Here is a 25,684-nt window from a genome sequence, read left to right as displayed (position 1 = left end):
GATGACAGCCCAACCCCTCCTCTATCCAAGTCTACTTCCTTCCTTCACCGTGGGTGTTGGTCCCAAGAGCAGTCCCCATGAGAAATGCTTAGGAATGTCTGTCTCAGTCTATTTCCTGAGACCAACTAGAGGAATAAGACATGGGCGTGAATGACTGTTATGCAAGGCAGATCTTAAAGGAGACTATGCAGAGGTCTCTGGGTTTTGGAAGGAAGGATAGGCCATATTTAATAGGTGGGATAAGGATCTGCTTTATCGGGAAGGTGACCCCTGAGCTTGGTGTTGAGAATGGCTAACACTTATACAGTGAAACTGAAATTAAGAAGTTCAGTTTGTGGGTAAAGGGAGGGAAGTCCAAGTAAAGGGGTCAACAGGAGAGAAAGCAAGGGAGGAGGAGAGATCAGAGCATCAGGGGGAAGCCAATATTGCTGTAGGATGTTTAGAAGGAGATGAGGACCGTTGTCCAAAATGTTACTGATGATGCTCTTAAGCAACTTTAAAGATGTTTTAAAACTAGATTTCTAATAAGAGGCGTCTTTTTATTTGTCTTCACAGATTGTATCGCACTTTCAAGGATAATAAGTATGTATACATGCTTCTGGAGGCCTGCTTAGGTGGGGAGCTATGGAGTATATTGAGGGACAGGTAATGAAAAAGGTTTATAAATCATAACTTTTGTATACTCACATCTGGTCTAAAGGATGCACTATTCATGATCATTTAAAGAGACATGAAAAGGGGAGAGGGTATATAGCTCAGTGGTAAAGCACATGCTTAGCATGCATGAGGTCCTGGGTTCAATCTCCAGTGCCTCCATTTTAATTAATTAATTAATTTTAAAAAATAAAGAGACATGAAGAAAGTCATTAAGAAATGAGTCTAAAAAAATGTTACCACTTGATTAAAAAAGTAATAGCGACATTTTCTTAGCTAATATTATAATCACATAATAGGCATCATGTAAGGCAGTCATTGTCATTCTTGTATTAAAGATTAAAGGAGCCCAGGCTTCAGGTGTGAACCATCTGTGTCACGTGGTTAGTATGAGGCAGAGTAAGGATAAACCCAGATGTTACTGATTCTGAATCTTGAGAAGGGAGATGAAGGAAGGGTGGGGAGTGGGGAAGCCCTGGCTGGAAAGCAGAGTGAAGTGTCTGCAAAGATGCTATTATACAAAAAGGGCATTTTCCATACAGTCAGAACCACGGGTATTTTCTGAGCTCCACCTACATACAAGGCTCCATAGTACAGTGTGGGTGTTTCCTAAACCATATAAACTTTTATAACTCGAAGTATAAAAAATATAGTTTTCCTCCAGTGGATTTAGATTTGATTTCAGGAGATAATGTAACCTGCAGTTTTAAAACATTTCATTATTTAATGTGAGAACTAAATATGATGAAGTTGGCTATTTGTAACCAAATGTCCAATAAGTATTGTGAATAGTGAGCTCAGAAGAGAGGAAAGATAGAAAAATGTGATGGTCAAGGAAGGACTTGAGCTGAACTCTAAAGATGACCAAAATGTGGGAAGGCAGAGAAGAAGGGAAACGGATGTAAGATACAGCAGGGAAGTTGGGTTATGATTAAGTCTCTTACTCGCTGACTAAGAGCAGAATTTAAATAGAAGATGAGGGCAGCGGAAGAGGAGATGGGAAGGTAGCTTTGCATTAGGTTGTGGAGGTTAATGCCGAGCCAGACACTGAGACAGCATTCCCTGGGCCAGTGCTTCTCAGCTCTGGTTTCTCATCACAGTCGCACGGGGAGCTTTTATAGATGAAAATGCTGGGCCCTAATCCCAAAGGCTTTGATTTGGTTCACTTGCTTTGGGGTCCAGGAAGTGACTTTTACCTGCCTTTCAAGCAATTTTAATGTGCACTCATGGTCAAGAATCAGGGACCTGAGTAGGAAGAGACCTTTAAGCATCTGAATGAAGAGCTGTATGTTGTGCTGGGAACAGACTGTTGGATGGACCCAATGGGGGGAACCTGGAAGGGTGGAGGAGACTTGCATGATACCTGCAGAAGCATTTGCATCTTCCACCTTTGCTTCAACTGTCAAATCTTTTTTGAATATCTTAATCTGTTTGGAGATGGGAGTTCCTGCTACCTGTTAGGCACTTTGCCTGCTCCTTAAAACAGCCTTGTAAAGTCAACAGTGCACCCATTTTACATCTAGGGATCTGAGGCTCAGAACAGCTGAACAACTTGCCCAAGGACACAATGAGTGGAAGAATCAGGAGTCAAAGCCAGTTTCTCTCACTCCAGAGCCACAGCCTTCTATTACACCATGCAGCAAACCACCACCATGTTTAATAATTCAGTAGGTAAACCTACACACGGTGCTGACACAGGGCAACTCTTACATCATCAAGGCACACTAAACAGAAAAGAGTTATGACCCCGTTTCTACATGGGTTACTGTTACGTGCTATGCAAACAGGAAATGAAAATGATCATTTGGGTCATTTTTAGTCAAGCAATCAATTACAGAAGTCTGGTTCAAGCTCTCCATTGATATTGTTGCATTTTCTCCAGAATTTGCCGTAGGTATCTAAAAAAAAGTTCTGTTTTCTCCTCTTTCTATTTTAGATCTTCACATATGGTTGCCAGAAACAATCATTTGGTTGTAAACATCTTAATTTCAGTGAAGTGGTTCTTGTTTGCATCAAGTGTCCCCCTAAGTTTCTTTATGATCAGCAGCCTCATTCATTGGCAGTATGAAATACTTTTTAGAGTTGATGCCCTACACAATGTTTATATTGCATACATTTACACTATGATAATTTACACCTAGAATATACCGCAAGGATGTGTGTCTAGAGTATTAAGAGGGAAAATGATTTCGTTGCAGAGGCAGCTTTGATGAACCCACCTCCAAGTTCTGCGTTGCTTGTGTGACGGAAGCGTTTGATTACCTGCATCGACTGGGTATTATCTACAGAGACCTGAAACCAGAAAACTTAATTCTAGATGCTGAAGGATATCTTAAATTGGTAAGACAAATTCTGTAACTTACAGTGCCACATGAGTATTTCTACGCACAAAGCTGTGTTATAGTTGCAATTTTCTTTTAATTTTGGTACATCTGTTATTTTCACTTTGGGGGATATGGCTTTTGAAATCAGCACACTTAACACAGGGAGCAATGTTACAGTTCTTTTTGGCCTAGGAATTTAATGTTTCAGCTTTATTTGTGACTCCTACTAAGAATTCACATTATAGAATGTCTTTAAAATTGAGTTCTGTTAGCATTTTTGTATAATGATTTTAAGTGGGTCTTAATAAATTCCTGCCACATATAGAGACTGGCTATGAGGAATAAGGAAGGAAGATAGTATGGCTTTTGTCCCAAGATAGCCAGTCTGTATAGGGAGGAAAGACACATGTATAAATGTTGGTAGTTTAAAAAAAATCTTTCTAGATGATTCTAAGGTACAACCTGGGTTGAGAATCACGACATTGGACTATGGGTTCCTTGAGGAGAGACTTTCTTGGCATCCATATTTGTAATGGATGGCATGCCTAATGTGATTCCCCTTGCATGTCACACTACAGAAAAAAAATGCTACCAGTCACATAAACTGCTTTCACTATGAAACTGTAAGAGAACTGGGCAGTCATAATTAAGGAGAAACCAACACACTTTGGATCTCAGGAGGGAACCCCATCAAGATGGGGAACCCAAGCTGAGTTTTCCTGAGTCCATTTTGTCAGTAGCTCAAGGACAGTCAACCATCTCTGAACTTAACATTTACAACGATACTAAAAGTTTCTCATACCAGAACCTTTTTTATGTGGAAATAATAGTAACTACCATTTAGTGTGTAAAGCTACTGTGCTAAACATTTTTCGATCCATATGTTTTAACAGTTGACGAGGTAGGTTTTATCATCCACATGTTACAGTGTGTAATTTAGCCTTAGGAATTAAATTTATTATGTGTAATTGCTAAGCGATTTCTCTCTATAGTAAAGGAGTAAAGGAAGTCCTTTCATGTGAAATCTGGCCGACTTCCAAGAAACATTCTGATCCATTCAGGTTTTATTTTACTCATGAAAGACAGCTTTGAGAACTAGTGTGGTACTAACACAAAGCCTTAATTACTTGTCTTCTTCGCAATTCCTTCATTGACAAAGCCTGTGACAGCTCTTCAGAGAAACCGTTTGGAATATTCTCGAAGTAAAACCATCATGAGAGATGCCAATTATCCATTAGATTCATTTTTTATAGCTGTTTTTGAGAAACGGGTAGTATTTGTTTCTTTACTACTATAAATTCAGTATTTATAGGCAGAGAGGTCCAGAGCGATCTCTTCTGTTAAGCATTCTTATCCATCCAGCTAACTCACGTGCCAGCCAGCTAAATAAAGAGCAACAACTAAAGCCTTTAGAGATTAGAAAGTAAATGTGGAATATTTCCATTTCTAGCTATATCCTCAAGCTAGATATATTGAAAGTCTCTTACTACAGAAATGTCTAAAACACTGGATGAAACATGAAAAGTAGGATTGCACGCATGGCTGAGTTTATAAGACAGCGTTGGAATCCCCCCAAGGCTGGGACTCAAGCTTGAGCAGCTGCGCAGGGTGGGACTCAGACACTGACGCTGCTGTCTTGTGGGCAGCCAGCACTCCTAGGTGGCCTAGAGGTTTTATTTTAGTTTCTGTGCCCTCCGGGAACAGGAGACCACGTTTTTGGACCTGGGCAATGTGGGAAGTTGAATCAGAGAATATTGGCCAGAACCGAGAATCATACGGATTATACCCTCAGAGAAATAGAAAACGGGGAGGGGGGTGGAATTCTAATTTATAAAAGCAGAGTACATGCAAGAAAACATGGTTTTCTCATTACCGGGCTCTTAGTAGAGGAACAAAAGAGAGAGCCTCCACTGAGAAGACTTGGCCACAGGCTGGTCTTCATGGAGTCTTGGGTGCCCAGTCTTCAAGGGTGGAAAACCCCAAGGAAAAATTTAAATGAAAATGTATCCATGTTGGTAGCATGCCCAAGTTTCCAAGAATCAGTGTATATTCTCTCTGGAAGAATGTTCTCTCAACTCAGGATACAAAGGAGTCTGAGAGATAAACTTCCAGGGGATATAAACTCACATTTAAAATAAAATAAGGGGGTGGTTAATAGCTCCGTGTTAGAATGTGTGCTTAGGATGCACGAGATCCTGGGTTCAGTTCCCAGTACCTCCGTTAAATAAATAAATCTAATTATCCCCTCCCCCCCAAAAAATAAATAAAGTAAAAATATGTATGAGGAAAAAAGTTCTAGGAGCATTATTTGGCAGACACATAAGAGTCTCATATATTGGAGTAATCAGATACAAAATGTACAATAAATACATCCATTGTTTTTTTAAAGTAAAAGAGGGGCTAACAAATAAGTAAACAACAGAGACTCTCAAAAAATATCTAAAGTGTTTAGAAAAAAATAACAAATAAAACTATGAAGAAATTAATATAGTAATAGAAATTCAGTATTCCATGAAAGTTTTCATTAATGGTGGAGTAGCTTGCATTGGACTAATCTTGCTGAGATTGAAAGCGTGGGAGAGCAACAAGAAATAGACATTCAAGCCTTGGAGAAAGGGACTCACACAAGGTGAAATCCACATTAACACAGCTGTTCCTTTCAAAGCACTCATTCTGTAAGGCATGGAGCATAAACCTTTAGTTAACATCATACCTAACCGTGAAATATTGAACATTTTCCATTATATTGTAAGGAAATTAAGAATATTTTCTTTCACTACTCTTTTCAACATTGGTCTTAGCAAAAGAAATGAACCCAGAAAAAGAAAGGAAAGGCCAAAGATTAGAAAGGAAGAAGCTACTGGTCTTTATTTGCAAACAACATGATTGTTTATCAGAAAAGCATGAAGAATCTACCCAAAAGGTGCTAGAAAGAGTAAGTAAATTAAGCGTGATTATAGGTATAGAGTCAATATACAAATAAAAATTGTATTTTTATAAACTAGTAGTAAATATTTATAAATGAAATCAAAATACCATTTATAGTATCAAAAATTACAAAATAATTTTAAATACATTTAATGTGTGAGACCTCTACATTGAAAATGATGACATTTTGTTGAGAAAAAAAGAAATAAATGGTAATGTTTATAAATTGTATAACTCAATATTTAATAAGACATTCATTCTCCAATTAATCCACAAATTTAAGGCCATTGCAATAAAGAAATTATAGCAGCCATTTTTAGAAACTGAGATGTTATTCTAAAATTTACACAGAAATGAAATTTAGAATAGTCAATAACCACTTTGGAAAAAAAAAGAAAAAGATTGAGGAAATTATTACACCTGATGTCAGACCTACTATAAAACTGGTAATTGAGGCAGTGTGATAATGGTGTAAGGATAGATAGCTTAATCTAGCAGAATGCAGCCCAGAAATAGACATACACAGTCAACTGACTTTTAGAAAAAGGGGAAAGGCTAGTCTTCTCAACAGGTATTGCTGAAACAGTTGGATATGCGTAGGTGGAGTAAGAAGGAACATGACTCTCACCTCACACTGTATAAAATAATTCAGGATGGATCATGGACCTATAAAACATCCAGAAGTAAACATAGGGAAGTATCTTCAGGACATGGAGTAGGCAAGATTTCTTGGAACACAATAGTAGTAATCTCAGAAAGCTTGGGCTCCTATAACAAAAATACCACAGGCTGGGTGGCTTAAACAATTTATTTCTCACAGTTCTCGACTCTGGGAAGTTCAGGGTCAGGGTGTTGGCAGATCTGGTGTCTGGTCTGGGTCCATTTCCTGTTTTCTCTCTTCACATAGAGAGAGAGAGACAGGGAGGGAGAAAGCTCTCTTCTGTCTCTTCTTATAAGGGTACTAATCCTATCATGAAGGTTTCAGCCTTGTGACCTAATTACTTCCCTCCAAATACCATCCACATTAAGGATTAGGGATTCAACGTATAAATTTGGGGGGAGACAAACATGCAGTCCATAGTAATTGGATTTCATCAAAATTAAAACATTCCTGATCATCAAAATACATTGTTAAGAAAATGAACAGCCATGCCATAGACTGGTAGAAAATATTTGCAATATATAAATATATGACAAAGGTCTTGTATCCAGAAATAGACAAAGAACTCAGTAATAAAAGTCGAACAACACAGTTTTTAAAAATGATCAAAGATCTTGAAAAATCATTTTACAAATAAAGACATAGGAATAATCAGTAAGCCTTATCAACAGTCACTAGGAAATGCAAATTAAAACCACAAAGATGTATGATTTCATACCCACTAGAGTGACTATAATTTAAAAGCTTGACAATACCAAGTGTTGGTGGGGACATTTCCCTAAATTCCTAGTGGGAAAAGAAAATTATGAACTGTTTGAAGAACAGTTTGTCAGTTTCTCATAGAGTCAAACATATGCCTCTACTGTGACAAGAAATTCCACTCCTTGGTAGAAATTCTACTCCTTGGTATTTATCCAGGAAAATTGAAATCATGTCTTCAAAAGTTTTAGACAAGAATGTTCATAACAGCTTTATTCCTGAAAGCCCCCAAATCAGAAACAGCCCAAACCCCTATCACCAATCAAATGTATAAACATATAGCAGCAGTGTTTCATCAGTGGAACTCATCTCAGCAGCCTAAAGCAATGAATTGCTGCAGGCAGCGACATGAATGAACTTTTAAAACTATGTTGAGCAAAAAGAAGACAGACACAGAAGAGTGTCTTCTTTATGAGTACATTTATTGCAGTCGTAGAATAGATGGTAGAAATTAATACAAGGTCTGCCTTTGGGAGGGGCATTTGACTGGAATGGGGCGCGAGGGGACTTTCTGAGATAAATGGGAGTGTCTGTATCTTGACCATGTGGTGGTTGTGGTTACATGAGTATAATCTGTATCAAAATTCAATGAGCTGTACCCCAAACACCTGTGCATTTTATTGCTTGTAAATTTTATATCAATTTGAAAATTTAGTGGAAAGATTAAATAGCAGATAATTCACAAGTAAAGAGAAAAATCAGTGAACTGAAGGATAAATTTAAGCAATTTACACAGAATATGGCACAGAGGCACAAAAAGATGGGAAATAAGAGAAATGAGGAGACTTGGGGAGTAAAGTGAGAAATTCCTAAAGTGTTCAATTGGAGGCCAAGGTAAAAATATAGAGAATGAGAGAGAAAAGCAGTATTTAAAGAAATAACGGCTGAGAATTTTCCAGAAGTTATAAAAAATACCAATTATCAGGTAATAAATCCCCCATAAATCCCAACTGAAACTAATGTTATTTATTGTAGCTTCTGTCTTTGCATAACAAAGCACTCCAGAATTTAACTGCTTAAAACAGTAAGAATCATGTATGTTCTCTCACAGGTTCTGTGGGTCAGGAATTTGGGAGTGGTTCTGCTGGGTGGTTCTGACTCAGGGTGTCTCGGGACGTTTCTGTCAAATGTTGGCTGGCGCTGCAGTCACCTGGAGGCTTGACGGACTTGAGAATCCACATCCAAGGTGACTCACTCATAGCAGACTGATGCTGGCTGTTGTTTGGGCGACTTAATTCGTTTCCATATGAGTCTCTAGGGTTGAATGTCTTCATGGCATGGTGGTTGGCTTCTCTCAGAATGAGTCATCTGAGAGACCGAGGAATGGCTGCAGTGCCTTTGAAGATATTCAGAGCCGCCCACCAGCCCTTCCACTGTGTTCTGTTGGCCGCACGGGGTCAGCCCTGATTTATTGTGAGAGAGGACACCTCTGAATCCCAGGAGAAAGGGATCGTTGAGGCTGTCTTGGATGTTGGCTGTTGAAGTAGCAAAAGTGCAGAACAGAAACAAAGAGAAGGTTGTAAAAGCTATCCAAGAGAAATGACGGATTGCATATAAAGGAGTAAAAATCAGGCTTTCAGTTGACATCTCAACAGCAACCATAGAAACCAGAATGCAGTGAATAATATCTTTAAAATTCTGAGAGAAAATAACTGACAAACATGTATTATAAATCCAGAGAAATTATCTTTCAAAAAGGGTGAAAAAAAGCCATTTTTAAACAAAGATGAAGAGTGTTTACCACCTACAGACAAAGGATGTGCTTGAGATGAAAAAACCCTGATGGAGGGTCTGAGATGCAACAGGGAGTGATGACTATAGAAAACTGGTAAACATGTTGTTAAATCTTTCAAAATATGGTATAAAGTAATAACTATCATTCTGCTATATAGTATTAAAAGTGAGAAAATGCTAAATAACTGAACAACAGCAGCATGTAAACTGAGAGTAGGCGTAATTGGAATTAAAGTGGGAGAAGATGTCAGTCATTTTAAAGGAAGCCAGCAAACAAGAAACAGAAAAGCCTGGGGAAAAAATCGAAGAGAAAATGCAAATTGAAAATAGGAAGAAATCTAACATATGTAAATAGACTTAACTCTCCAGATAAAACCAAACACTGTTAAATTGATTTTAAAACTTAAAATCAGCTATTACGATGTTTATAAGAAACAGACCTAAAACATGAGAATGCAGAAAGGTTGACGTTAAAAGCCTCAGAGAAGATATGTCTGGGAAATATTCAACAAATTGAAATGCGGCTTTCATTATGCTGGTATCAGGGAAGAAATATTACTAGAGACAGAGGTTACCATATGATGATGAAAGGTTCAGTTTACCAAGATGATGCAAAAATCCTCGTCTTTTATTTACCTACTAACATGCTTCAAAAATAAGAAGCAGAATTTGACAAAACTAAAGAGAAATTTTTAATTTTTTTTTATTTTAATACACCTCTTACAGAAATTGATAGAACATTCAGACTGAAAATCACTAAAACTTTAGAAGACGTGTACAACGCAGTTAATAAACTTGATATAATGGGCTTGTAGAATATTGTTCCCAGTGGTTAGAGAAAGCACAGTAACAAAATTGATCATATTCTAGGCCATTAAGCAAGTTATAGCAAATATAAAAAATAGGAGTTGGACTGGCAGCTGGCAGCCTAGCAATGCTGCTTTTACTAAGGTTCTTGGAGGGGGCATGGCAGTAGAGGTAGGGGCAGTGGGGGTGCCTGGTCCAGCACATCAGGAATGCACATCTGGATGATGGACAGTGGGCTGTCCAGACTTGGACATAAATGTCCTTGACGATGAACAACTCCTTGTAAAGATAACCTTGACCTCATTCTACAAATTTTGATAGGTGGCATTTTCATCTTCCTTTATCATTTCTTGGCAATATCAGTGAGGGGTCAGATATCTAAGGACAACAATAAGGAAAATTTGGGGTTTTGTTTTTGTTTTTGTTTGCGTTTTTTTTTTTCCCCAACAAAGAATAACCAGTAAAAGCCTGGAAAAAAATACCTAAGTAGGAAAAAGTTCTGAATTTCAAAAGTGTCTCTCTTGAGGCTATAGAGATGTGCCCTTCTGAGATAATCACAGAGGATGCGTTTGTAGTGAAGGGTGAAGACCTCACTCTGTTCTTCTTCCCCAATTCATGAGAACTGAGAGTGCCAGCCTGGTTCAGTCCCACGTGGATCCCACCTGGTCCAAGCTGTCTCCATCAGGAAACATACTGGGTAGAGAGTAAGTTTAGCAGATACTACTGAAGAATCATGGAGATTCTCCCATGACTGTCTCTCACCTGCCCATTCAATGATTTCCTAAATCTTTCTCCACTTTCAAGGCTGATGAAGGCAGTCATGGTTAAGAGTCCTTCTTCTGGTTATCATGAATGAATCAGGGGTAATATTAAGATGTAGGACAGTACTTTAAGAGTCTAAAGAAAAACCCAGCTTGTTCTCAACCTAAGCAGAATTTATATAGTAGCTATCCTTCTTGGGGTTGCAGAGGAGAAAACTTGGTTGTAATCCAATAAATCTCAGCTGTCACTCATCAGTAAGTGTTCTGTATGATTGTGCTCTTAACTCATGTAGGTAATACACCTCATGTGATAACAGAACACCTCACTCTTACTTCTTTTACTTAGGTGGAGTATAGTAGAAGAAAATACAGTGTCAAACATTAAATGTTGACACTGTTGCCTGCTTCTTTATGATCTAGCTGCTCCTGTGCGCTCATAGCCCCATGATGACAGAAACTGTGCTGCAGTATTTACCGCTAGACTTAGCACACAGCTTAGCATAGAAGAATAAGTGAAAGATCAGTGGGGCAGCTTCCTTCTCATTCCCAAAATAGGAACATGGAGGTTTCGTTCACCAGCGTCAAAGTGTTTAAGGTAGAGATCAATAACAAAATTGAAAAAATGGGAAGAAACCACTAAAAAAATTTGAATTCACCTCACTGGAATTTTAGGAATATTTCAAAATAATTCAAGGATGAGTGAAGATTTTTATGAATATTATGAAACAGAGTTGCATAATAGAGAATTTTACATATCAACACATGTGGGTTGCAACTAAAATGATAGAGTAATGTTTATAACCTTTAATGTTTCAAGTAGGAAATAAAAACAGCTAAAAATTAATAAGCTAAGCATTCAACTTAAGAAGATGGAAAAGGGGTAAAAACAAAAGAGAAGGAACAAAATAAAGTTAAGGAGATGAATTAATAAAATATAAAATAAAAGGATACAGAGCCAGGATGTTTTGAAAGTTTAATACAACTAACAACCTTGAAAATACTGATCAAAAGAAAAAGAGAAGAGCTACAGATAAATGTGATTATGCATGAACATAAGTACAGTTAGTAAAGATTCACATGGATTAGAAAGGATTTGGGCAACTCTGCTACTATATATGAAATGTGTATATGAATATATATATGGTTGGGCTCTGGTGAGAGCTCTCTTCCTGGTTTACAGGTGGCTGTCTTCTCACTGTGTCCTCACATGATGGAAAGAGATGTCATCTTTCTTGTCTTTTTTCATAAGGGCACAAATCCCATTCATGAGGGCTTCACCCTCATGACCTAATTACCCGCCAAAGGCTCCTGCCTCCAAATATCATCACATTTGGGAATAGAGCTTCAACATAGGAATTTTAGAGAGAGACATTCAGTCCGTAGCTCACAAGATGCAGAGAATTTACTTCAAGGGCTTATAATATGAACCTTATGCAGATTCTTTCAGAAAACAGTAAAAGATAATTTCCATCTTATTCTATGAAGCTAGTGTAAACTTGATTCTCCAAAGGAAATGCCTGAGGAAGGCAAATTAATGTCCAATCTCACTTACGAATTTAATGTTAAAATCATAAGCAAAATATTAGCAAATTGAGTACTACAATTAATACAAATGGTAACAGTGCATCTTAACAAGTTAGATATATCCCAGGAATGCAAGCATAGTTTAACATTAAAAGTTTTATTGAACCAAGTCACCACTTTAATAGATTAAAAAAAGAAAAACAATTACATAAGTACCTCAATAGATGCAGAGAAAATTTTGATGTTTCCACATTCAGTTATGATAAATTCTCTTAGCAAACTTGGAATAGAAATACATTTTATTAACCCAAAGAAAGATACCTAACAAAAATTTAAACACTGTACATAATGATGAAGCATTTGAAGTATGCTCTTAAAAATCAGCAGTATAAGCACTTCTCGCTAGTATTTTACAGGAGGTTCTACCTGGTGCACTGAGATATAGATAAAATTAAAAGAAAAATTGGCACATAAACAACAAAACTTATTTCCCTTGTGATATGATTAACTCTATAGAAATCCAGAATGTAACACCAAATTACTAAAATGTAGAGAGTTTAGTATCGATGCAGCCTGTAAGATTAATAATGCAAGAGCTCTGTGTATTTTTAAATACCAGAAATATAGCTGACAAATAGGAATACAAATGCCATTGAAAAAAAGTCTAAAAATATAACATATATTTATATAATGTAAATAAAATATAATGTATCTAGGAATAAAGCTGACAAAAAAGTGTAAAAGCTTTATTGATAAACTTATACAAATTGATAGAAAGACATTAAAAAGGCCTAAATTCATTCTCTTTTGGGCACAGAACTAGAACTTCTGTGTGGCTAGTTGTGACTACGTGGTACAGTTCGAGCTTGCGCGATGAGAGCTGCATGCTGTGCCCTGCTGTCGGACCTGGGCTGATGAGGGTCTTCGCAGCTGGTTTCTGTGCAGCCTTTCTGGCTCCTGGCCGATGAGCACAGGCAATTTGAAGTTGGCAGAGCCTAGTGAGCCCGCATCTCTGAGCCACTGCTTGGAGGAGATTTCCATGCTGCTCAGGAAAACCCATTATGTGAGGAAGAAGTAAACGAATGTAGAGTTTAAGCTTTTATACTTTCTTGAATATGTTTGTTGCAGTAGCTAGCATTACCCTAACTCAGAAAGATGTATTAGGTTTAAAAATAGGACGGTTCAAATCAACCATACTTCAATTTAAGAAAATTAAAAACAAAGTGAAACAAAACAATACAGTATATAAAATACATATACAAAAAAATAGGAAGGGCCAACATCCTAAAGATACCAGTAGTTCCCCAAGTGACCTACAGATCTGATACCCTTCCTGTGGCATTCCAGCAGAGCACTCCATGAAGCTTGGCAAGCTGATTCTAAAGTCTATACAAACTGACCAAAAGCCAGGAATAGCCAAGACATTTCTAAGGGCAAACAAGAACAGAGTGGGTGGGAACTCTCTCAGATATCAGAACTAATTATAATGCTCTAGCTCAAACGAATTACTAAGGGGGGTGCAAATTAAAACCACAGGGACTTAATACATACAGATGGCAAAAAAGAAAAGTGGATGTCGCTAAAGATGGTAAGGATGTAAAGCACTAGGAACTCTTGAACACTGCTGCTGTGAAGGGGTTTGAGATATAAGTACCTAAAGGAAATAATTTGACAGCATGTAGTGAAGTTGAATGTACCATATCTTTGACCCAGAAATTCTGCCTTCTTAGACATGTCCAGTAGGCAACGTGGAAAATGATGTTTTTGATGTGCTAACGCACCATTAGATGTAAGACAAATTTCCATCAAGAGCATAATGGACAAAAGCATTTATAGCAGGGAAAATAACTGTACTGCGATATGGATTAAATTCAAAAATATGATTTTAAGTGAAAAAAAGGCAATTTGCCCAAGAATAGATAAGATTTATCTATAAGTTTTAAAAATGAGACCTATGTATCATTTAAAGATATTAGGTATGTGGTTAAATTAGAAATCAGTGCAAGCAAATGATAAATACCAAAAGTCAGAGTGACGGTGACCTGTTGGCAGTAGGTATGGGAGGGATGCACACGGTGACCTGTTGGCAGTAGGTTGGAGGACAGTATGGGAGGCACAGGGCTTCTGCAGTGGTTCTCTGCTAACTATTCCACTGGTCGTGGGTACGGTACAAGGGTGCTTTCATTATCACGCTTTATAACTTGCATGTATGACACATTATATGTGTCAAGTATTTCATAACTTGAAAAATAAAAATAAACATCAACTCTAACTAGATTCTTTTTGCCAGACCATTAATAGATGTACTTAGTAAATGACAAAGAAGCTTTTCTCACCAACGTGCTTAAAATACGTTGCTCCTTTTCCCTTAAAAATCTACTTACTCATCAGTTTACCTATTATGAGAAGGTTCCTTTGGAACTTAGTTTTAGTCTTATCTCAAGGATCCATGACCTTCCTAGACTTTAGTTTTGTCATCTCTAACATTGGGATATCATACTTTTGAATTTAATCCCTAACTCATGAAGCTGTTGCAAAAATTATACAGATACATCTTATTGAAACCGATGTTAACAGTTATCTCCTCGTTCAGATTTTTTCACTAAACACATGGCAAACATCTGCTGTGCTACAAATGCTGTGAGGGGTACAAAATAAATAGGATGTAATGCCTTTTCTCAAGGAGCTAGATTTATTCACACACAACTAGACGATGCTTCCGCAGGGGATGTAATTGTGGAATATAAACAGTGTTAAAGAATCTTGTAAGAGGAAAGAGTTGGTTCTGTAAATTCAAAGGCTTCTTAGAGGTGGCGGCATATGAGATGAGCCCTCAATGATTTGATTTTCTTTGCTCTCGTGTATGCAAAGCTCCCCTACACCTTTCCCACGTTCCACTAAGCACTCCCAGTGTTGCAGGTGAGTCACCACAGCCCCCTGAAGAGTGGGGTGCTGCTAGGAAGGACTCTTAGCCTCTCTCACTCGCTCTTCCACCCAGTGGAAGCCATCCACGTTGTCCGTTTTAGTGGATGGATGTTAGTATCATAAGGACATGAAATCCTCTTTGGTTATTGGTGGACAGAGTAAACAGATTCCATCTTACCCTTGTCTAGACTTGGGCAAAGCAAGTGCCCTAAAAATGCCACATAAATATTTTCTTTGGAAGGTACATCTCCATGAATCATCTGGCTTAATTAAACTGGTCATTTTGTATCTTTTTTTTTTTTTTAATGTGAGCAAAAGAACCAATAGCTGACACATTTACTGACCCAGAGAGAAACTTCTGGGAAAAAGCTACTGCTTCCTGGACAGCAGCTCCAGCAAGCCACAGCACTGATTTTTCTGTCTAAAGGAACCAATCATTGCTGCAGATTTAGAAGCATCTTAATATCTTCTGGTTGATTAAAATCTTTGGAGACTTAATGTTTTTAAGCTTTCAGCATAATGTAAGCTGCCTTTCATGATGGGGATCGAACAGAGAGACAAGGGAAAACCTGTGTGCAGCTTCTCCAGAGATTCTTCATGAAAGCTTAGTTCTGCTAGGAAAATTTTTTTTAAAAAGGAAGCATGGAAGACTATCTTCTTTTCTTCTGGAATAATCCCTTTAAAACATTAGCCAGGCCATGCATAACCCTCTTATTAATACTCCAATGGCCTCTTAGGAAAAGAAGTCTGAAGTTCTTTCTGAGGTTTGCTGGACCACTACACAATCCGCCCTCACTGCTACCTCTCTTCCCTCCCACACCAGGGCCCAGACACAGTGACCTTCTTGCCAATCCCTGATCTTAACCATGCATGTTCCCAGAGGCTAGAGCCTTTGTACCAGCTGTTTACCTGTCAGAATCACCCTTGCTCAGATTTCTCAGATCACTCATTCTTTTTTTTTTTTTTCAAAGATTACCTTTTATTTATCTTTTTGAAAAAAAAAATTTTAATGGCAGTACTGGAAATTGAACCCAGGCCCTTGTGCCTGCTAAGCATGCGCTCTACCACTGAGCTCTACCCTCCCCTCACAGGCCTCTCATTCTTATTTCACATGGATTTCTGCTGATATCTGCTCAAATGCAGTTCCTCAGAGAGGCTTTTCTGATCAGCCTATTTAAAATATAGTTCCTAGAGTTCTCAGTACCTAACTGCTGTATGTGCCACATAACATAAGCCACTGTCTGGCAATATTATGCATGATATTATATTTTTATGCTGGTTCTCCCCTTTCTTTTAAATGTAAGCTCTAAAAGGACTGCGGACTTTGTATCCTGATGCTTGGTACAGTGGTGATTTTCAATAAACATTCTTTGAATAAATAAAGATAAGAACTTGCATTTCTGTTGCCTAGAAAAGAAAGGGTTAAAGAAAAGATTGAGGCTCTGCGGTGGTATCCATGCTGGTACAAGGCAGAGGTAGTGTGAATTTTTATAGAAAATGCACAGAACTTCACATCATAAGGTCCAGGTCCGTCTGTATTAGGCACATGACTTTGAATAGGTCTGAGTGTCAATTTCCTGCAACCAAATGGATTAAAGTTGATATGATCAAGGGAGGGAAAGAAAGTGGTAAGTTTTCATAAATCTTAAAATCTTAATATAATTATTGCCATCTCTTTGGGCCAGTACATAAATACAAAAGCAAAACCAGGTACTCAAAGTTTATTATTTTCAGAGCTAGGAAAACCCTCCCAACCATCTAATGAACTTCCAGTAATCCTAAAAAGGAAAATTTAGGTGCAATTTAAAAAAATGAGTTGAAAGGCTGTTACAGAACAATAAAATATAATGTTTTTATATATGCATGGATACAAATGCAATTATAAGCATTGCTTTTTTGTCTCTTAAATTTCAGTCTTTATAAAACCAGGCAGGATTTTCATATTGGTTCTTTCTCTGAGGAGTAAGTAGAATCATCATATTCCCAGTCATGTCTTGGGTATAATCTTTGAGAGTCATTCTGTGTTGATGAAAGAAAACAGTAAAAGCCCACTTCAAATTAGGTTGTTTCAATTCCCATTTTCTAATAAGGATATCCTTGCTGTTGTGTGATAAATACCAGAAAGCATTAGTAAAAAGGTACATTTCAAGAGATTTTTAAATGTAAAACAATCGTTTTAAATATTCACATTTGAATAAATAAATGAGGGCTGGGTTTTATAGGTCACTGACTCATAATTTTTTAGTGAGGGCCTGTTTTGCTATGTTAACCTGATTTGTTTAATTTTTTTAACCAAGACTATTGCCATATTATTAAGCTAGTCCATGTGTAATGAAGCTGTTCAAATGTGCATGTTGAAATCCAGGTATAATTTGTGGGTCTGTTTACTTGAGGGAGGTGGAAGGTGGTTTTACTAAAATAATACCTGTATGTATTGGAGATGAAAAGTACATGCGAAGTAACCCTTGTGGAAGGAAACCAGCTGTTTGTTTTGCAGGACAGGATTTCAGTCACATACACTGCCTCGATTCAATGAACGGGTCTTCTGTTGCTCCGGCCTTCTTTCCTGTCTCTGTTCTGTGCACAGAGTTCATTGAATAGAATCTTAGAGAAGTGGGGTGGGGGCCTAATCGGAAAAGACAGATGAGGCTACTACCCCCCATTCATTACCCTGAGAGAGTTCCTGCTCCTCAGTCAGGGCTGAGCTCAGATGTCACCTCCTTGCAACATCTTCCCCAGCCGTCTTCTCCCTAACGTTCCAGAAGAATATGTCTGTCTGCTCTCTGAGTTTAGCCTAATCTTCTACTATTATCATGTTTCACGTGGCATTTTATTAATCACATCTGTGTAAGTCTTCCCAATACTCTGAGCTTCTCCTGGTCAACTCTGTATCTGTAACTTAGCACAGAGCCTGGCTTATAGTGAGAGCTGGCTCTGTTGTTTCAGAATAAATAAGTTAATGCAGTTGCTACCACCACCCACTACCGTGAGAGGGACTGAAAGTGGACAGAGTCCAGAAAAAGTTAAGATTGGATGATCCCATCCCATCCTGGCTTTTTCTTTCGACTGCCAACATTTAGAGGGTGCAGACAACGTGCATAATGGTTTTTAAGGACTGTCCAGAATTTTAAGCCCTTCTTCTTCTCAATAGTGGTCCCTTTCCCACACTCTCAATTCTGTTATTACTTTTCCCTGTTATGACAAAGCTAGAAGTGCACAAGGGTCCATCACTTCTGCCTTCTCTCCTCTTACCAATGAATATCATTATTGATTTGAAAATTACTCATCTGCTTGTCTTGAGCTTCACCTCTGTTGTAATGATCTCCCTTTACCAAACCAGCCCTCTAGGGGTTGTGGCATTAGAGGTGTGTGCATGGAACTTTCTCCAAAGTAATGAGATATACCGTTGTCCCTGCAAAAGAATAAATGAGAGGGTCAGTGGAGTGTGTGTGTGTGTGTGTGTGCGTGCGCGCGCACCATGGTGGGAAGAGGAGGGTGGATATGTAGAAGTAAGATTGGAGAAGTTAGAGGGAAATTTAAAGAACATGAGTTTTATGGTCTCTGAAAATTTTTTTGACATCCTCTTCCAGGTTGACTTCGGATTTGCCAAGAAAATAGGATCTGGACAGAAAACATGGACATTCTGTGGAACTCCAGAGTACGTAGCTCCTGAAGTCATTCTCAACAAAGGACACGACTTCAGTGTGGATTTTTGGTCCCTGGGAATTCTAGTGTATGAGCTCCTAACGGGCAAGTAAGTACCTACAAGTTGTGTTCAGCCTTTTCTTACTAATGGTAACAAATATATGTAATTTAAGAATTTAACATTTTGGGGGTGTTTTTGATTAAGCACGATGCCTCTTCCTCTCCGTATTATGTCATATATAGCATGCTTGCTAGGTCATGACACCGTGAAAAGGCTCAGGAAGCTGCAGGAAAGGAGTGCAGAGCTGCTGTGGTGTGCCTGAAAATGGCAAGGCCTGTAAACACAGGTAGCATATTAAGTGGATAAAGGTTTTGGTAATCCATCATAGAAATAAGAACAGGAATTGAAGTTGTGGGCTGTAATTATTTCCTCATTTTTTTTGTAATTGAGAAAATAGCAGTCTTAGGTCAATTAAATCCATTGATCAATTAAATTTAACCATGTTCTTCCATCTTCCCCCCAAATCATTAGCCAGAATAGCTAAGAGAAAGCAACATTGATGGATTTAAATTTTAATCCCTTTGTCAACTGCGTTCTAGAGGTGATAATGAACAGAGACAAGACACAGCGGGAGTTTTAAAGTTAAAATTGGATTGTCATTCCTGAAGCCATTAAAGGGCTGTACTAATGAATGTGAGATCCCAAATATTCAATGTGCATGCACACACCCTTATTCCCTCACATTTGTAAAGCACTTTACAGTTTACTAAGCACTGACATGCATATTATCTAGTTTAGTTTTCACAAACTTGGGTGGACGTTAAAGCAGGATCTTTAAAAACTATTTTATGACTTAAATTTCTATTATGATTAGTTTATGATTTAAATCTTATAGATTAAAAAACTAAGCCGGAGAGCTTCCTATCTAAGATCAGGGATTTGATCCCAGGTTTTCTTTCCATTACACACGTGCCTTACACATATGTGTTTTTAATATAGTGCTTGGAAAATACACACAGGATTCAGATCAGTTTTCTTTCCAGTTTTCTACCTCCATTTCTCATGAGCTGATTTGGTCATCCTTATAAACCTTTACAACCGAATATTCTAAGTCTTGATTTCAGGGAGGATTTGCATGTGGAACGCTATAAGGAATGCTGGAATGAGCCCAGTGATGGGGATTCAAGTCTCAACACATACTTTTCAAAAAGAGAGTTTCATAGAATCTTCTTTGAACTTTTGACACTACAGATGTCAACGTTGGATTACCTGTGGCTCCTTCAACGTCCTTGTCCACATGCATTGAGCAAACAGATATGAAAGATTATTTTATATTATCTGTAATCATTTTCAAATATTCATTGCTTAAGATTTTGAAGGAAAGAAGAGAAATTTTTTCAGACAGTTATTTCAGAGAGAAAGTTGCTTAAGGTCTCAGGACGCAAGGATTTCTGTTTCAAGAATTTGTTTCTTCGTCCCTGGAAAAGTCTTCAGCTGCATTTCTAAAAGATACATGATGATCTTTCAGGTGGCTGGAGAACATACATTTCAGTCTTCATTAGCTGGAGTAGATTGTTACAAGAAGTAGGGAAATACAGTGAGGGAATGAGGAAGGGGGAAAAAAAACCTCAGTAACTTGGAGTTGCTAACGTGGCCTTGAGCTGTCAGAAAGAAGCTGAGAATTTGTTTTTGTAAAGGCTTTCAGAGTAGGGTGTGAGAAGAGTTCGTTTTAAATGCCCTGAACTCTAGAGAGTCGGGAGGTAAATGAAAACAAGGAAAGAAATGAAATAAACAAAACAAAACACAGTTGTGATATTATACAGTATTTTCCTTTCTCTTTCTGGCTTACTTCACGTAGAATAACAATCTACATATATATGTATATATATACAAAAAATAAAGAACATGTAGACTTTACGTTAAAAAACATAGTTGTAAATATATAAATAGATGGAAGATATTATAGCAATGGTTTTTGTTTCCCACCTCATTTTTGTTACAAGTGAAACAAAGATTATAGAAAACCGACCTTGTTTCAAGTTTACTACCAAGAGTGGGAACTCTCACCGGTCAGAAGTCTCAAGCATGACCAAGATATAGCAGAGTTGTTCATGAAAGTCATCTTTAACTTTCAAAAATTAAATAACTATAGAATAGGCATTAAAGTGGTTTTGAAAGCAGAGTGTATGCGTTAACATGTTGCCCAAATTCAATGGTTAATTTCCAAAGCTTTCTTACTCATCTGAGCAACAGTTTCCTTGAAATGCTCCCTTCACGTGGCTTCTAGGACCTCCCTTCCTCTCATTTCTCTTCCTGTGCTAGAGGCTCCATCTCAGAGTTCATTGCTGGATCCTTCTCTTCATCCTGACCCCTTCGGTGGTCATTGGCCACTTGACTTCTTTTCTGTCTATTCACTCCTTGGGTGATATCATCCAGTCCCATGGTCGTAACTACTGTCTGATAACTCCCCAGAATCATGCCTCCAGCCCTGACCTCTTCCCTGAATGCCAGACTCATAAATTCAGCTGTTCGCTTAACATCTCTATCTGGATGTTCAAGACATAAGTCTGGAGTTTCTGCTTCATAAGCTACTCCGCACCCTTGCCTCCCACCCTCAACCCTTACCCCAGTCTTTAATCGATTCCATAGGTCAAAACACTTAGCATCATTCTTGAATCTTTTCTTTCTCCTACACACCGCATTCACCCCATTAGCAAATCCTGTTGGCTTTATCATCGAAGTAAGTCGAGAATTCAAACACATCTCACCACCTTCACCCCTACCATTCTAGTCCAGGCTGCCAGACCTTCCTTTCCCCACCACGAGTACCATCACCGTTTATTTTCAACACATTTTTAAGAAGCTTACTCTGGCTGCTGTAAATTAGATCACCAGACTCAGAACACATTCCCAGGTCCTTACCATCGCCCATGAGATCTATGCGATGTTCCCCTATCTCTTATACTCCTCCCCTGCTTACCACTCACTCTAGCAGCATCACTGCCCTCCTCACTGTTCCAGGGACAACCTGTGTCCACTCCTGACTCGTGGCCTTTGTCCTTGCTGTCTTGGAGTCCTTTGCCTACAAGAAAACAGTGTGGCTCATTCACTCCTCTTCGTTCCCACCTCTGCTCGATTGACAATGTATGAGAGAGGCTTTTCCTGTCCACTCTGTCTCACAAAATCACACCTCTCCCTCTCCCTCTTTGTTCTCCCCTCTATTTTTCTTTTCTGTGATTATGACCACTTGACAGATTACCTCTACATGTGTTTGTGTGTCATTTGTTAAGTGATGTGAAATTAATGAAGCTATTTTCTAGCATATATCCAGATTTACTGGAACACTAACCTGTAAGAGAGGGGGAAGGAAGAAGAAAGGGAGGGAGGGAAGAAAAAGAAAAGAAAAGAGGCTTAGTTAGAACCGTGTCTCAGATGCTGGTCCAAGTGTCCTGTTCTGGCTTTTCTCTAGCCCGCCCTTTTCTGGGATTGACCAAATGATGACCTACAATTTGATTCTCAAAGGAATTGAAAAAATGGATTTTCCCAGAAAGATAACAAGACGACCTGAGGATTTGATTCGGAGGCTTTGCAGGTGAGAGTCATTATTAAAAACCCCTTGTTCTTGGGAAAAGTGTGAAGGCTTCTCATTTCTGCTTCCACACATTTATTTTATTTTTTTCACACATTTAAAACTCAGGTATATATTTACTTTTTGTACTTTTCTATGTAGCCAAATTATATTTAAAGAAAATCATTTTCTATCTTGCAGTCTATGCCAGGAGTTTGAGTTTACTTCGTATTATGGAAGCACAGAAACTACTTATAGTTCAAAAGAGATGCAGATTACTCAGGTCATCGTTGAGAATCGTCTTTGTCTGTTATAGAGGAAAATAGACCACAAACCTTAACTCAATAAAGGAGTAATTTACAGCCTTGTTACTTTGAGAGAGAATCAGTGGTGATGATAAACGTGTTACTATATGCCCTCTTTCAATCTTCATTTGAAAAAACGTACTGCTCTGGCCTCATTTTAAATTACTACTTACCATTAGAAATAATTTATTGGAGAACAGAAGATTTCTAGAATTTTATTTAAACTTCATTTTGTCACTGTTTTTTTGGTTTTTGTGCACATCTGAACTTTTTAAAAAGCAGTAAAGTTTAGTAAATTTAGAATGTGAAACCTAGCTGTGGGGTTGCCCGCAGAAATTTCTGCCTGCTTCTAAAATTCCAGCTCAATTGTAAATGATTCTTTAAAGCTTTCCTTGGTTTTCCTAGTAGAGTTGGTAAAATAGCACCATCCTGTTCTTTTAAGCATTTATTCACAGCTTATTTAAAGCACTGGGAGATATCTACTATCTATATTCATATCTATCAGTCTATATACTGGTATACATATATTTTTCATATTCCTAACTGTAATTTGGCTGTGGATCCCCCAGGGAGGGCACACATTTTCCATCTCCCTATACTCAGATGCGCCTGGTCTATGAATATTGTTGACAAAATGAATGAATGAATGAATAAAGAAAGAAAATTTGTTAAATTTTAATGTAAAATTTACTCAAGTATAATTACTATAAACTGACTTGAAAACTTTTACTACAGGCAAAATCCAACCGAGAGACTAGGAAATCTGAAGAATGGCATCAATGACATTAAGAAACACAGGTACATAGTTACTTCTCTGCCCAGAAGACTATAGAGATTTGTTTGTAAAGCTTGGTAATCTTGCAGCTTCTCTCAATATGCTGCAAAGATCCCTACACAGATGCTCAGTTTTTCCTTTTTGGTGCTTTATTTTTAATTTGTGTTTTATTGGCTACAATAACAATGATCAGTCGCAAAGTGATTTCACTAATGCTGGAAATTCATATCAAGTATGGATGAAGTAATAAAACAAATTATAAATTACATTTTCAAGTTATAACAACTTAGCTTCTTATTGGCTGCTATCCTTAACTTTTTAAAATATTAACTTGGATTCTATAAAGGAATTAGGTTCCAATTTTGACATTAGATTTGTAATGAAAGTAGGATACAGTCAAGGTTGTCAGTATGCAAGAGAATGGGTCAGCAAAATCAACAGTTAAATAGTATTCTATTTAATTGTTAATTAATATTATATATTTAGTTTAAATACACTTTTCCTTTGACTGGCTCTCCACAGTTTGAAGCCTCATGCTGTATTTTACTCTTTGGGTAAGGTACATTGATTCCCACGACACCTCAGGCAATGTGTTATCCTTGGGTAGTAATCTAACATGGACCTTTTCAGGTCTGTGAATTTCTAAAGCTGGCCTTTAAAATCATCAAGAACTCCCATAATGTACACTGTCTGATTTGGTTGTTCATATGTGGATGCTCAGATCTTGGAGAATTTTTTTAATCGATGCTTAGCTAAATCCTGCAGTCTTCAAGATGTTTCAATTTTGCTTACGACTTGTGAAATCTCACCTATTGATAGTACAGAAAATAAATGTGAGAATTTTGTTATTGAAAACCTTTGAGCACGCTGCTGTGTTCACTTTCAGAAATGAAAACACCTTCCAGTATTTTATTCCTCTCTGGATATATTCACTGAAGAACTAGGGGCACATGAACACAGTGTGAAAATAAAGGGGGAGATGCTGCTGTATAGAAACGCTCTTCTTTTTCTGAACAGTAGTGGTGCAGCTTCAAAAAAAAAAAAATCCCCAAGCTGCCAACCCTGCTCTAGCTATTCATGAACGTTCTTGAAATAAAGCCATGTATTCAACATTGTAAATTCATATCGCGCTCTGCCTTCAGGATGGATCAGGAAGGGGAGAAGAGGAAAGGAGGGAGGGAGAGATGGAGACAAACAGAACATCTGTGGATTTTACAGACATCAAAATGCTTAGTGTATTTTATTGTTCTTTGCCATCCTTTAGATTGTCTTCAATGTAAAGCTTATTCTTTGTCTTAGATTCCAATTTGTCTTTCTTCCTACATGCTGTTACCACAATTTCTTTTCTCATTATAAAATAACACATAAACACACCATTCGTATTGAACAAACAAGTGTCCTGTCAATTAAAGTCCCTCTTCCAATGTGTTTTCCTCTTTTGTCTCATTAAAGAACCGTCTTCCTCTTCGTGTTTTGCTCTGGGGCAGTTGGGAAATAGAAGTGATGTAATTGTTAACAGGTTCCAGTTTTAGCTCTTACTTCTTATTTACCTGAGGCTCATTTAAATGTAACTGTCAAATTGTGATTGGATGCACATGCAAATTGATGCTAAAGGATTTTCTCACCTCAGCGTGGTAATGAAGAATTTTGAATTTCCTTCCCCATAGGGATTAATCTGCCCGCTCTTCTTAACAGACAGAGTGTTCTTTGCCAAGTAACTGAAGCATCGGAGCGCAGTGTGTAGGGCAGAGTTCACTAGTAAGATGTACCAGATTTACACAGTAGCTTCCGATGAGCCCAGGGGGCTCAAAGACGTTATTTCACCTCATTTTCATAGTGCTTCTAAGATACAAAGCTGGGTCAGGGAGGTCTGAAAAACAGATCTCTTTCTTCTTTGAAGTAGGAGTGTTCCAAAACCTTCCTCCAAGGCATGTAGCATCTCTACCAACTATATTCTTGGAATTTAAAAAAAAAAAATTCTTTTTTAAGGTTTGCCATCAGATTTTCCCACTCTAATTTTTTTCCTTAGAGAATTATTTACTTAAATTTTGTATTTAAAAATAATACAGTTAAACCTGGCATACTGTTCCATGTTTGTTCAGTCTGTGTTGAATCATCTTTCCTGAAAATAGAGTTCTCCCCTCCTATTTATGAGTTAATTTATAAACTAGGCACCAATCATGTCTCCTAGCCCCTATCTGAAAAGAGGGGTCATGTATTTGTAGGGTGTAATTAAATCTTTGCTGCTAGGTGGAGGAGTAATTTGTTTCAAGTCTCTTAATGTTACCTTTAATAGTTCTAGTCTCTAAAATT

The 25,684-nt window shown here is 37.8% G+C and overlaps 1 protein-coding gene across 1 annotated transcript in view; it reads left to right on the top strand.

Moving 5' to 3' along the window:
- Positions 1 to 25,684, top strand: part of PRKG2 (protein kinase cGMP-dependent 2) — a 93,738-nt gene that overhangs the window by 59,802 nt on the left and 8,252 nt on the right. Inside the window, exons 13-17 of the mRNA XM_031432712.2 lie at positions 556 to 645; positions 2,853 to 2,994; positions 18,668 to 18,831; positions 22,193 to 22,315; positions 23,332 to 23,394. Coding sequence (XP_031288572.1) covers positions 556 to 645; positions 2,853 to 2,994; positions 18,668 to 18,831; positions 22,193 to 22,315; positions 23,332 to 23,394 — 582 coding nt within the window. The remainder of the gene's footprint in view (positions 1 to 555; positions 646 to 2,852; positions 2,995 to 18,667; positions 18,832 to 22,192; positions 22,316 to 23,331; positions 23,395 to 25,684) is intronic.

The sequence above is a fragment of the Camelus dromedarius genome, chromosome 1 (genome assembly GCF_036321535.1).
Source record: "Camelus dromedarius isolate mCamDro1 chromosome 1, mCamDro1.pat, whole genome shotgun sequence".
Classification (NCBI taxonomy): domain Eukaryota; kingdom Metazoa; phylum Chordata; class Mammalia; order Artiodactyla; family Camelidae; genus Camelus; species Camelus dromedarius.
The sequence above is the reverse complement of the archived record's forward strand: the minus strand, read 5'-3'. Positions and strand labels throughout refer to the sequence as shown.